The sequence below is a fragment of the Aythya fuligula genome, chromosome 20 (assembly GCF_009819795.1).
Source record: "Aythya fuligula isolate bAytFul2 chromosome 20, bAytFul2.pri, whole genome shotgun sequence".
NCBI classification, from domain to species: domain Eukaryota; kingdom Metazoa; phylum Chordata; class Aves; order Anseriformes; family Anatidae; genus Aythya; species Aythya fuligula.
In genome coordinates, this window is record NC_045578.1 from 439,865 (window position 1) to 452,320 (window position 12,456).

The following is a 12,456-nucleotide window of genomic DNA, read 5'->3' on the forward strand; positions in this document are numbered from 1 at the left end:
GGCGCACCAGGCCCCCGCCGCGCCCAGCGCCGCCCGCGCCCACCAGGGCGCCCCGCAGCACCAGGCAGGCCAGCGCCAAGCGCCCAGGCCCACGGCCGCCAGCGCCGCGCCGCCCGCGCCCCGCCGCCCCCAGGGCCCCGCGCCCGGCCCGGCCCCCCGCCATCCCGCGCCGCGCCGCGCCGAGCCGAGCCGCCCGCCAGCCGCGGCTCCCGGCATGCACTGCGCGGCGGGGCGGGCGCCGGGGCGGGGCCGCCCCCTCCCGGCTCGAGCCCGGCGGGCCCGCTTGGTACCCGCCCCGGCCTCGCCCCCGCCCCGCCCCGCCCCGCACCGCCCCCTGGCCCTCCCCCGCCCGCCCGCAGCGCCGCGTGCCGGGCCCCTGCCCCGCCGGCCCCGGCAACGGGCACGAGTCCGGGCACGGGGCCCCGGGTGCCCCGGAGCCCTGCCCCGCCCCTCGTTCCCCTCCCGGGAAGCACGCCGAGCTGGCAGCAGGGCCGAAGGCTTTTATTTAAAACCGGGAGCACGCCGTGCCGCGCCCATGCCGGAACCCGCGGGGCAGCCGCGCCGGGCCCGGGCGGTCCTGGGCCCGGAGCCGGAGGAGGGAGAAGCGCTGGGACTGGAAGCAGCGCCGGCGGCCCCCCCCTCCCCGCGCCCCCCTCCACGCCCTATCCCTGGGCCAGCCGGGCCCAGCCTGGAAACCTGAGGTAGCAGCTGGTGGTCGCCCGCGCCAGCCAGACCTCACGAGAAGCCGGCGGGGGCTCAGGGGCACCCCGGTCTCCCCGCTGTCCCCGCCGCAGAGGGGCGGCGAGTATTGCTCCAGAGGGACGGGAGGGCCGGGGGCTGCGGAGGGGGCGGTTTGGCAGCAGCTCGCTGTGGCAGGACCCTTAGGGCCGCGGGGCGTCCCTGCAGGCGGCACGGTGGTGGTCACCCTCTCCTGTGTCTGGAGAAGCCCCAGGGCCGTGGTGGTGGCTGGGCAGGGGGACACGGGCAGATCCCACTGGTCCAAGTGGCTGGCACAGCCGATGTGTGTCACCAGGAAAGCATGTGGTGACAGTCCAGCCATCCTGGGCGATGGGTGCCAAGGCCACCCACTCCCCTCCGTGGCCAGGCAGTGCCAACCAGTCACCACATCCTAAAGGGAGAGTGACCAAATGCTGCCCCACAAGCACCCTGCCGCAGTCCCGCTCCCTGCTGGGAAGGGCTCCCCAGTCCCACGAGGGAGACAAGTGTCCACCCGGCTTTGGCTGTGGGCACATCCCAGCAAACCTGGGGATGGCAAGGAGGGGCGGCCAGGCAGGGTGAGGATATGGCTGTGCGCTGCTGTGCGCTGGTCTGATCCCACCATCCCTGCCACGGTGAGACAAGCTGGGGGCCTGATGGGCCGGGGACTGGAGGTCACCCCCTGCCCTGCAAGTCCCCTGCTCCAAGGCACAAAGGTTCCCTGGCTGGGGCTGGATGTTCAGCACCAGCCCCACAGCCGCCCCTGCCCCTAGGGACAGTGGCACGCCAGGGCCGCTTGCTGCAGCTTTGGGGCACCCCGACTGCACCCCAACCCCTCCGTGCTGCTGCCCTTGAGCCACTCCATGCCTCTGGGCAGCTGCTGGCCTGGGAGCAGATGTTGCCAAATGTGAGCCAAGCACCTTGTAGAGTGGTTTTTATTGCTGGCATTGACACAGTGATCTTCCAGGGCAGCATAGCGCTGCACCGGGCCAGCCAGCCCAGCTCCTCTGCTCCAAGCACTGCTCCAGACAGGGCACTTTGGGACACGGGGACAGGAACTTCGTCACAACCTTCCTCTCACTGCCAGCCCAAGCCCTGCTCATTGCTGACTGCTCCCAGAACTGCTGCTGGGACCTGCCTGGGCTGCCAATGGGCCCAGTGAGCTCTGCAGGGCTTGGAGGAAGCAATGGCTCTTACCGCCAGGGTTCAGCAACCCAGGATGCCTCGTGTGAACGAGCCCTGACCTGGCAGCAGCACGGGACCCTGGCCTTACGGTGGGCCAAAGGCACTCTGCTTCCACACAGACTCACCCACCACCTGGCTGCTGCTAGCAGCTGAGCAGGCCAGGGGGCTGGGGCTGGGGGAGCATGCTAGCACCAAGCCCCGAGCTAGCCCCAGCAGCACCAGCAGAGCCAGTTCCTGACCCCACCGCATCCCTGCGGCCCTTTGCACCAGGCAGGCTCCTTCCCTTGAGGTGTTTGCGCTGAGCCAGTTAACGCATTAAGGCTGGAGAAGCAGCAATGAGGTGAAGAAACCCGAATGCTCCGGTCCACCAGAGCTGGGTCAAACAGTCAGAGAATCGTGCAACAATGAAACTAAAGGGTTAGAGACCACCCCAGAGACCCCCCCCCCAAGCAGCTCTAATAAATACACGTGCAGTTTGCAGCTGGCATGAGGTTGGGTGGCTGGGGAGCCCTCGCTCCTGGCCCCAGGGTCTCCCTTGGCAGCGACGTGGCTCTCGGTCCTCCAGCACTGCAGGCGGCTCTTGGGGAACGCAGAGGACGTGTGCTTCGGGGTGGATTTTGCACCAGTTTATTGTGTATCTTCTGAAAGGGCATGCACCAGCTGGGTTCCCAGCCGACCGAAGGGGTGTCTGCTGCTGGCTGCTTCTGCTGCAGCATCTAGTCGGTGGCTGGAAAGGGGAGAGACAGTAAGGGGATGTAGAGCAATGTGCTCTTCTTGGGACCCCAGGGTTTCACATGCTGTGGCTCCAGGGCAGCAGCACCCCAGTGGCATGTGGGCCAGCTGGCTGCAGAGCCCAGGGCTGAACAATGGGACCAGCAGGGATGGTGGGGCTCTAGGGAGAGCCGGTCCTGGGTACTTGATAACTTCCACAGCCTTTTGCACAGGCCAGAGTCTCCATGGCTTTGGCCACACGTGCTAATTGCTGTCAGGCTCTGCTTTATTCCAGCTGCAGTGAAATCCCTGCCCTGCCTTCGCTCACTGCCTGGGCTGTGGGCAGGGCTGCCCTCCTGCCTGCTTCCCAGAGCTGCTTCCCAGACAGAAGCAGCAGATACAGCCTGACGGGCTGCTGCCCTCCTGCAGTGCACAACCCCCTGCCGGTGGGTACTCACCATCCTCCTCCCAGCCCTCTGCCACTCCTGCCAGCTCGTAATGCTTCTTGCGCAGCTCCCCCAGCTTCTGCCGCTCCTTCTGCAGCTGGTTTTCCAGCTCCAACACTCGCACCTGAAGGACAAAGCACACACTGCTATTGCTACTCTGTGTCCCTGCAGCACAGCCAGCTCTGCCACCTGCATGCTCCACACCAGCTGTGCCGGGCTTCCTGACACCAAGCCCACCATCACCAAGGTACATCCCATTAATGTTCCAACAGCAAAAGTTCCTGGAGAGGGGACTTAGCTCAGACGCAATTGAGGGATGGGGGAAAGCTCAAGGAACAAATGCATGCTGCTCCTGGGCAAGCTCAGCCTTCACTTTCGTCCACTGGGCTTCACCCACAAGCTCCTGGTGCCCAGGTGCTGGTCATGCTCTGTGCTTGCATGGCCTGCTTGGGCAGCAGTTGGGAATGGTGCTTGAGGAAAAGAGCCTCTTTACCAGGAGCAAGAAAATGGCTCAGCTCTCCCCTGCTCCCACGCCTTGGGACAGCCTGGGCACCCTCTCATCAGCCCAAACATGCCAGATGCAATGTTGGCTGTGTTTCTGAAAGTGCAGAGGAAGCTCCTACCTGAGAGTCCATTTCTTGACGCTTGATCTGGGTTAGTGTCATGCTAGAGAAGTCCATGCTGTCTGCAGAGACAAAAACACCGTGTCCCCTTGGGGGCTGCTCCCCAGTGTGACCTGCCCTCCTCAGCAGCTCCCATGCTGCAGGCAGAAACCACTGTGCACGTGGATATGGCCAACTGAACACCGAGGGCGCAAAGAGTGGAGATCTGGGGGCAGGTCTGTGCTGCTGGCCAGGCCTGCAGCCCCGTGCTCACCTTTCTCCTCAATCTGTGACTTGCCAGACTTGGTGGAGGCCACCACACCGGCTGTGGCCTGGTTGACACCCCGAGAAGCTTGCTGGAGCTTGGCCAGGTTGGCGCTATCTTTGTCTGCCTTCACCTGCCGGGGCCGAGAGGGTGTACGTGCTCATGTCCCACCAGGTCCCACAATCCAAGCCAAGGACCTGGCATGCCAGCTCCAGCCTCACTCTGCCACCAGGTAACCCTGGTCCCAAGCAACCCTGCTGGGGGCCCCAGAACACAGCTAGGGGAGCAGTGGTGTTTCTGCCACACAGGGCACAGTGTTCCTACCTTGGAAGCTGCCACCAGCTGTGCGGTGCTGGCTGCAATCTCATGGGAACAGACCATCAGCTCCTCGAATTTCCCTTTCCCTTGAACCACCAGGTCAGCAGCATCGCTGCAAGAGGACAGAGAAGGGCTAGAGCATCCCTCGGGCCAGCTCTCTCATACCCTCTCACCCTTCTCACCTCCTGCCCCTTGGGGACGGCAAAGACCCTGCTACCCTCCACAGGGTGCCACTTACACCATGACAGTTGCTCCCCAGCCCACAGCCTTGGAGGCAGAGATGAGACCTTCCGTCCAGCGGGAATTCTTGGCATAAAACTCCTTGGGTGATGCTGCGCCCTGCAGAGGAGAAGGGAACAGTCACATGCTGGAGCAAGGGGATGCGTCCTCACCCCAGGGTGACAGGGTCTGGGGTCCCCAAATCTCTGCTCTTAGGAGACGAGAGTAAATCAGGATTTCATCTGAGATACATGTGGAAGTGGAGCAGACACCTAACCCTAGGTGTCATGGGCTCCCCTGTGCAGCATGAGAGCTTTGCTGATGGCATTTGCAACCTCTGGGTGCAAAACAGAGACCTAGGACCAGGGCAGACAGCCTCAATGCTGGCAGCTGTCCTGGCTGTCAGCACACAGCTCTGCATCACTCCTGTGGCAATCCCGTGCTGGCCAAGTCCTTGCCCGCCCACACTGCCCTCACTCCCTGCCCGCCTGCTCACCCGTCCGCTCTCCACAATCTCTCGCTGCAGGTCCTTGGACGCCAGGACCAGCACCTGTATTGCCTGCATAAGGCCTGTGCAGGAGCCCAGGATCCTGTGAGATAAATCCCAGTGAGCTGTGGGAAGGCTGGCACGGGTGCAAACCACGCAGCTGGTGAGGTGCAGAGATCCCAGAGCCTTGAGGAAGATGCCCACCCTGCAACACTGTGTCTCATTGTGGCTCCCCAACTCACTCTTGCATCCCCAAACCCTTCTTCCTCTTCTCTTAGCACCTGGATTTAAACCAGTACCTTAATCTGTGATGCCCTGGCCACTGCTCACCTCTCATTCACTTCCAGTTTGACCCCAGTGTCACCAGCCCGAGCCTTGCTCAGCATCTCCTGGCAGAGGGGAGAAGCTACGCTGAGCCACCTGCACTGCCTGGCTGCCATACCCAGCCTTGTGCAGGTGGCCCCATGAGGCACGGTGCCCAAGGGTGCCTCAAGGCATGCAGTGACCCCGTGGGGCAGCCCTTGCAGTGCCGGTTCACCTCAATCCGTGCGGCCGCAGTCTCAATGGCCGCGGATGTAGCTGCCATCTCCTTGTCCACCAGATCACCCAGCTCTTCCTGCTCCACGTCCAGTCCTCTGGGTCGCAGCTCCTGGGGACAGGACGGAGAAAAATGCCTAAGGGAGGCACAGCCCCTCCACAGGTGCCACCACCCTGCTTGCCCCAAGTTGCTCCCCATGCCCCAATCCCACTTGGTGGTGATGCCCATGCACCCACCTCCCCAATGGCACTGATCCGGCCCAGGCAGCTGGTCACCGCGGCGCAGTCAGCGCCTTCCACACTATCCAGGTCTTGCAGGGAGCTGAGGTAGCTCATGGCCTCGCTGCCACACTGCTTGCACATCTCCAGCAGACCTGTGAGCGCCACAGAAGAGGCTGAGGGTGCTGCTGCCCATGAGGCCAGAGACCCCCGGCCCCTGCCCACCGCAGCTGGCAGCACTCACGGTCAGCAGGCTCCACTGGGGCCATGTGGGAGGTAGCGCTGCCTTGCAGGATGGTGTCGCTGATGAGGTGGGCAAAGAGGGCCACACAGGGCAGCAGGCTGCTCACATCTGCAGACAGAGAAAAGGCGCAAGGCTCAGCTGAAGCGGCCTAGGAACCCATTTAGCTCTCACTTTTGCTTCCCCTGTTCCCACTTGGGCTCTGTAGAGCCTAAGCCTTGGTTGTGGCTCTCAGCCCAGGCCTCTCATCCTGCTGCTTCCTGGAGATGCCACCTCTTGCCCACCTGAGCCCTTCCCCAGTGCTGCCGTGTCTCACCTGTATGATTGGAAAGGTATTTTCTGTGTGCATCCTGCAGCCTCTCTGTGCACTCAGAGGCTGCCAATGTCCTGGACAGGAGGTAATCTGCAGGCACACAAGAGACAAGACTTGAACAAAGTACAGCACAGCATCTCTCTATGGCTGGGCTATCCCAGAAGAAATTGGGGAGGGTGGCTTTGCAAGGCCACTGTTTGGGACGTGCTGGCTTTGGTGGGCACTGGGGAGCTCACCTGCTGAGCCAGTGCAGCTGATGTGAGCAGGGTCCTCGAGGCGACTGAGGGCATCCTGCACCATCCTCTCTGCCTCCCGTGCACTGCCCTGCAGCAGAGCAAACTGTTCCTTGGCGAGGCGCTGCTGCAGCATCTGCTCCATGCTCTCCTGCCAAGGCAGTGTGTCAGGCTCCCTCCCCACTGCACCAGCTGGCAAACCCTGACACCCCTCCACTGCCTCCAGCTCTGGCAAACACCCACAGCCAGGGCTTGGCACGGGGGCTTTGCTCTTGTCCCTGGGGACCAGCAGTGCGGCAGTGGGCAGCCAAGTGCCATGGAACACTGCTCCCCATGTGGCTCCTCACTGTAGTGGAGTGGCCCTTGGCTCCGGGTGCACTGCTGGTGATGCTGGGATGCCTGCAACAGCGGTGCCCCTGGGGTACCTTGTCTTGCAGCTGTGTCTGCAGTGTCTCCAGCTCCTTCTTGCTGCTCTCCTTTTCGCTGCTGAGTGTGTCCTGAAGCTGCTGCAGCTCAGCCTGCAGGGCTGCTATCTCCTCACCATACCGCTCTGCCGCCCGGCTCAGGCTGTCTCTCTCCTGCTCCAGGTCTGCTATCCGGGTGCTCTGCTCTGCTCCCACCTGGCCGGGCACAAAACACCCATCAAGACTGTGCTGAGGACGTGGCATTGAAGACATGAACCCTTGCATTTGGAGAATTGCTTGTGGCTTGTGGTCCATGCCCAGGCCATCTCAACCACTGCTGCTTGATGCATTGCAACCCACACAGCTGCGGGCAGAGTGCAGCCCTGCATCACCCATGCCAGGCAGCCCAGCAGTACCTTTGAAGCAGCGGACAACCTTGCGTGGGGCCAGCTGAAGCTCCCTTGGATGCCATTCCACTTTTATCAGCTGATGACTGTCGTCATCCTGATGCATGAGCAGATGAAGGGCTCTTTGACCCACTGCAGCTTGTCTGCCCACCCTGGGGAAGGGCAGGTCCATTTCCCTGACAGCTCCCTGCCTCTACAACAAGCCTGGAGACCTCCAGAGCCCTGTGCAGCGAATGGCCATGTCTTCACAGGCACAACAGACCCTCTGGCACAGCAGTGAGTCCAAAGCAAAGGCCTCTGACAGGAGGGCATGCTGCCTGCCAGCGTTTTGCAGCAGGCAGTCACCCTGTGTCCTGGTTTCAGTTAGAACAGAGTTAATTTTCTTCCTAGTAGCTGGTAGAATGCTGTGTTTTGGTTTAGGATGAGAAGACTGCTGATAACACCCCAATGTTTTAATTGTTGCAGAGCAGTGCTTATACCAAGCCAAGGACATCTCAGCTTCTTGCTCTGTCCTGCCAACAGGCAGGCTGGGGGTGCAGTAAGAGCTGGGAGGGGACAGACCCAGGACAGGTGACCCAAACTGGCCAAAGGGGTATTCCATAGCATCTGACGTCATGCTAAAAATATAGGGGTGGCTAAATATATAGGGGTGGCTAGCCGGGGTGAGGGGGCTGGACTGCTCGGGGTTAGGCTGGGCATCAGTCAGCGGGTGGTGAGCAATTGCATTGTGCATCACTTGTTTGTACACATTATTATTAGTAGTACTATTATCATAATTGTATTATTATTATTATTATTATTATTATTATTATTATTATTATTATTATTATTATTATTATTATTATTATTATTATCGTTATTATTATATTCCTGTCTTATTAAACTGTCTTTATCTCAACTCACGGGCTTCACTTTCCATTTCTCTCCCCCGTCCCAGAGAGGGAGGGGGGAGGGTGAGCAAACCGCTGTGTGGTGTTTAGCTGCCGGCCGGGTTAAACCACGACACCCTGTCTGACTGCTTTTTCACCTGTGAGGATTTATTCCAGCAATTTCTTCCTCACTCACACAGGAGTGGACTGTTCAGCTTCTCCATCAGAGGCTATGGAGATAGGACATGGGGGTGAAGGCTGCCTGCTGGCTCTAGGGCAATCAGCTCCTGAGTCTGTCCCTTCTGAGCTGGGAGTCCCTGCTGCTGGAAACCACTGCTTGGTGCAGCCTCACACATGAGTGCTAAACCCCATGGTACGATCACTGAACCCATCCAGATCTGGGAAGGACAAGGACAGAAAGCTGGTTATTGGCCCAATGGCACCTTGGTGGGTAATGCCTTGCCAAGGCACTGTGACAATGGGCAGACCTGCCTTTCTCCTGGGCACAGATAAATGCTGCAAGCCCATCTGAGACTTAGTGGAGAGGAAATGGGGCTGGGCTCAGAAACCGGAGCAGGGTGGCAGCGGCATGGCCGCGGCAGGGGCTCTCACCTGTGTGCTGGACTCCAGTGTGCCCTGCAGGACCTGCAGCTCCTGCTTGCTGGCCGCCAGCTCCTGCTTCAGCATTTCCAGCACCTCGGCTTGCTCCTGAGACTGTGGGCAGGAGAGAGGTCGCCCTGAGCTGGCCCCTGTGGGGCACTCACCCGCTTCCCTCCGAGTGCAACCAGGAAGGTCCCTTGGGGTGTGAGACCCCATCCCTGTCCCCACCACCTGTCCCCATCCCCAGGACAACCCCACTGTGCCATGCGCCCTACTCACCTTCCTCTGAGCCTGCTCGCTCACCCGCTGGAAGGAGTCCTCCAGCTCCTTCTTCTCCCTCTCCACATCACCCTGGGCCTGTCTTGCCACTGTCACCTGCTTGGTCACGTCTGCGTTCTGGGGATAGCAGTGGGAGCTCAGGGGCCAGCCCAGCCCAGGATGCATGCTCCTTGGGTGGCTGTGGGGCCCACCTTCCGCAGCAGGTCAGCGTGGTTCTGCACCAGCTCGCTGTACTTCTCCTTGAGCTTGCTGTATCGCTGCTCATTCGCCTGTGCCCTCCCTGACACACACAGGGTGAGGTGAGCACTGGGGGCGCCCTGTGGTCCCCCGCCAACCTCCCCGGGCCCTCTACTCACGTTCGATCTCTGTCAGGCTCCTCTGCGCTTTCTCTGTGTCCTCCCGCTGCTTCTTCAGCTCCTCCAGCTCAGTGCGCAGGAACTCGCTCTCGTCCAGCGCCTGCTGCTTCAGGTGCCGCTGCTCGGCCAGCTCAGCCTCCAGCTCACTGATGCGCCCGCGCAGCTGCAGGGTGCGACGCTCGTTCTGCAGATACAGCAGGTGGGCAGCTCCTGGCACCGTCCAGCACCCGGCAGCCCCAAATGCACCAGATGGACCTTATGCAGTGGGGTAAGCCACACTGTGCAGCCGTGGGAGCCCTTCCCCATGCACAGCGGCTGCCCCACACGGCTGCTCTGTACAGACAGATTGCTGCAGAGGAGCTGGAACCATCAGGTGTGGAGCAGGACACGGACAGGGTCAGGGCCTCACATCCCTGGGGCAGCAGTGTCACAGCTCCCACCCTTCACCACCCTGCTGGCCCCTTCACAGTGTGAGCTGCCCTGGTATCGCCATGCGGTCCATGGGCCTACAGCTGCAGGGTGCTGGAGATGATGTGGCCAGCATGCACCATGTGCCACCAACCAGCTATTGTCACCCACCTCAGCCTTGAAGCTCTCCAGCTCCTCCTTCAGGGTCCTGATCTCCCCGTAGAGCTGCTCTATTAATCGGTCCCTGGGAAGGAGACACCAGGCACCACCTCAGTACTCCTGGCACTGACACAGGGATGTGGAGACAAGGAGAGAAGGTCCTCATGGAGGCCACTGTGTCCTCAGGGACAGCTGAGCTCAGCTCTGCCTCCTGCTCCACACCGAAACCCATGGACAGGAGTGCTTGGGGCTCCTGGGATTGTGCTGGGTTTGGCCATGGCCCTGAGATGGCCCAAGTGGGGACACGCCCCTGGAAGGGGTTGGGTGTGGGCAGCCACAGCACTTGCTGGCAGATGCGGTGCTGTGTTCTGGGGAGCTCCCGCTCTGCTTCGTCCTCCCTCTGCCACCCAGTGACGGGAGGAGCCACGGACCCACTGATCGGAGGACTCACTTGTCATCCTTGTTCATCCCATTCTGACTGTTGAAATTGAAGGGGTCGCTGCTGAGTGAGCTGCCAAAAATGTCATCAAACTTGTTGTCAAACAGACTCTGCAGGAAGAGAAGCACAGGGACCCAGGTGAGCACTGCTGCTCCCCTGCTTGTGCAACGGGAGCCTGCATCCCCTGCTGTCCCTGAATGGACTGCACAGCCATCCCACCGGCCAGCAGGACTGCTGCCTGCAAATGCTGCCCATCTGGATTTCCCAGAGCCCCCATAGCCTTGTGCACAGGCAGATCCCAGCACTTCCTATGGGGCAACTGTGGTCCTGGAGGGCAAATCCCCAAAGTCATTTCACATTAATTTGTCTTCTTAAAATGCTGAGTGCACAAGAAGAACTCTTAATGGAGAGGTGCAAAGAACTCCTCTCCCAGCAGAAACATCCATGCAAGCACAGAAAGCTGTAGGGTAATGCTAGGAAGGAAAACATCCCCAGCCAGCCATCACTGGAGGGCACCAAACTATTAAGAGAAGCACCGTGGGATGCATTCAGCCTGACTCAAACACAGGCAGGGAGCCCACGCTCCCCACTGGGCACCCTGCAGCACCCATCAGTGACACACAGCACCCTGTGCTGACGCTCAGTGCTGCCTGAGACCCTGCGACAGCACAGTTCAGAGAGAAAGTGATGGGTGCGGAGACAGAGGGCAGCACCATAGGCACAGCCATGGGCCATGCCTCATTGTTACCTGTGACGCTGTTTCCATTTCCACCAGGTCTGTGATGGGCTCACTGTCAGGCGAGGATGCCTCAGCGGGGATGACCACCACAGGGCTGATGTGCTCTGACAGTGCTGAGGCTCTCAGGAAATTGGGAGGGTTCTGGGAAGGGAGGAGAGCACAGCTGGAAGGTGTAAGACCAGTTCCACAGTAGGGCTACCAATATGGCTGGCCCTGTATCACACCTGAAAAATCATTTCACTCCTCATCCCTCCCAGCTATGCTGCCGTGAGGAGGGATCCTGGACCCCAGCCCTCTAGGGACAGCGTGCAGCCAGAAAGCAGCTCCATCCCACAGGAACATTAAAAGAACCTGACCCAAGGAAGATGCAGGGATGAGCCCTGGGCCCCACAAGCCCTGAGTTGCCACCATGCCCACGAAGCAAAGCAGGTGGCACACGATGCTTTCTGGACAATGATTGCTCATTGCCATCAGCCCTCCCTGCTGCTCCCAGCCATGGGGATGGCGAGGGCTGCACCAACACCGTGGTGCTCTCACCTCTGGGAGCTGTGGGATCTGAATTAGCCGTTTGAAGTACTGCAGGTTACTGGAGCGATAGAAGAGGTCCTTCAGCCTGGAAGGGGACAGAGGCTGGTTAAGGAAGGCTCTCCGTGTACCCCAGTTTCTCACTGCTCTCATACATCCCCATCAGGCAGCTCCTCTGCACACCCCATACAAACCCTTGCCAGGCTCCAGAGCAGTGTCACCGCATTGTGCTGGAAGGAACGGGAGCATATGCCACCACCAAACCCATGGCAGGTTGTCAGAAGACCCTGGCCCCCAGACTCCCACCGCTGGTAAACACTGATTGCCAGAGGCTTTCTCGCATAAACCCAGGATTTGACGAGCAGAGAGAAGGACCTAAGACCACAAACCGTGGGAGAGCCACTGCACTGGGTTGTACCAGAGGCCCTGCCACCTCTCTGCGCTGTCCTGACAGTAGCCAAAATAGTAGTTTTGAGTGAACAGCTGTGAAACAGCCCCACTGCTCCCATTATATCTCCAGCCACTGGCTGGTCAGGGCTTCCTGCATAGAGGCTACATCTGCACCATCATCTTCAATTCTCCCCATGAGCAGCCCTGCCTCCCTTCTAACCTGATTTCCAGTTCTGGCACCAAGAGCAGCCTGTGATAAATGCTCTCCACCCCTGGTTTTACACCTGGTATTATGCAAGAAGAAAAGCTGCAGCCAACCTGGCATTCAGCCTGGTGCTGCCACCACCATGAGCTGCCATTCCCTTGGCATGGTTGATATTTGCCCCTG

At 60.3% G+C, this 12,456-nt stretch overlaps 1 protein-coding gene across 2 annotated transcripts in view; it reads right to left on the reverse strand.

Annotated features, from left to right (window-relative positions):
• Window positions 1-2,600: 2,600 nt before the first annotated feature.
• The window catches only part of HIP1 (huntingtin interacting protein 1), a 48,150-nt gene continuing 38,294 nt past the window's right edge, over window positions 2,601-12,456 (reverse strand). For both annotated transcript variants that reach the window (XM_032200891.1, XM_032200892.1), the window contains exons 10-31: window positions 11,691-11,766; window positions 11,163-11,294; window positions 10,427-10,524; window positions 9,988-10,060; window positions 9,409-9,592; window positions 9,244-9,332; window positions 9,053-9,169; window positions 8,786-8,887; window positions 6,919-7,113; window positions 6,497-6,644; window positions 6,264-6,350; window positions 5,951-6,058; window positions 5,725-5,861; window positions 5,489-5,599; window positions 5,281-5,339; window positions 4,960-5,053; window positions 4,483-4,583; window positions 4,251-4,356; window positions 3,936-4,059; window positions 3,683-3,744; window positions 3,072-3,183; window positions 2,601-2,629 (exon numbers count right to left, since the gene is read on the reverse strand). In XM_032200891.1, the coding sequence (XP_032056782.1) occupies window positions 2,619-2,629; window positions 3,072-3,183; window positions 3,683-3,744; window positions 3,936-4,059; window positions 4,251-4,356; window positions 4,483-4,583; window positions 4,960-5,053; window positions 5,281-5,339; window positions 5,489-5,599; window positions 5,725-5,861; window positions 5,951-6,058; window positions 6,264-6,350; window positions 6,497-6,644; window positions 6,919-7,113; window positions 8,786-8,887; window positions 9,053-9,169; window positions 9,244-9,332; window positions 9,409-9,592; window positions 9,988-10,060; window positions 10,427-10,524; window positions 11,163-11,294; window positions 11,691-11,766 (2,326 nt within the window). In that variant the 3' untranslated portion in view covers window positions 2,601-2,618. The remainder of the gene's footprint in view (window positions 2,630-3,071; window positions 3,184-3,682; window positions 3,745-3,935; window positions 4,060-4,250; window positions 4,357-4,482; window positions 4,584-4,959; window positions 5,054-5,280; window positions 5,340-5,488; window positions 5,600-5,724; window positions 5,862-5,950; window positions 6,059-6,263; window positions 6,351-6,496; window positions 6,645-6,918; window positions 7,114-8,785; window positions 8,888-9,052; window positions 9,170-9,243; window positions 9,333-9,408; window positions 9,593-9,987; window positions 10,061-10,426; window positions 10,525-11,162; window positions 11,295-11,690; window positions 11,767-12,456) is intronic.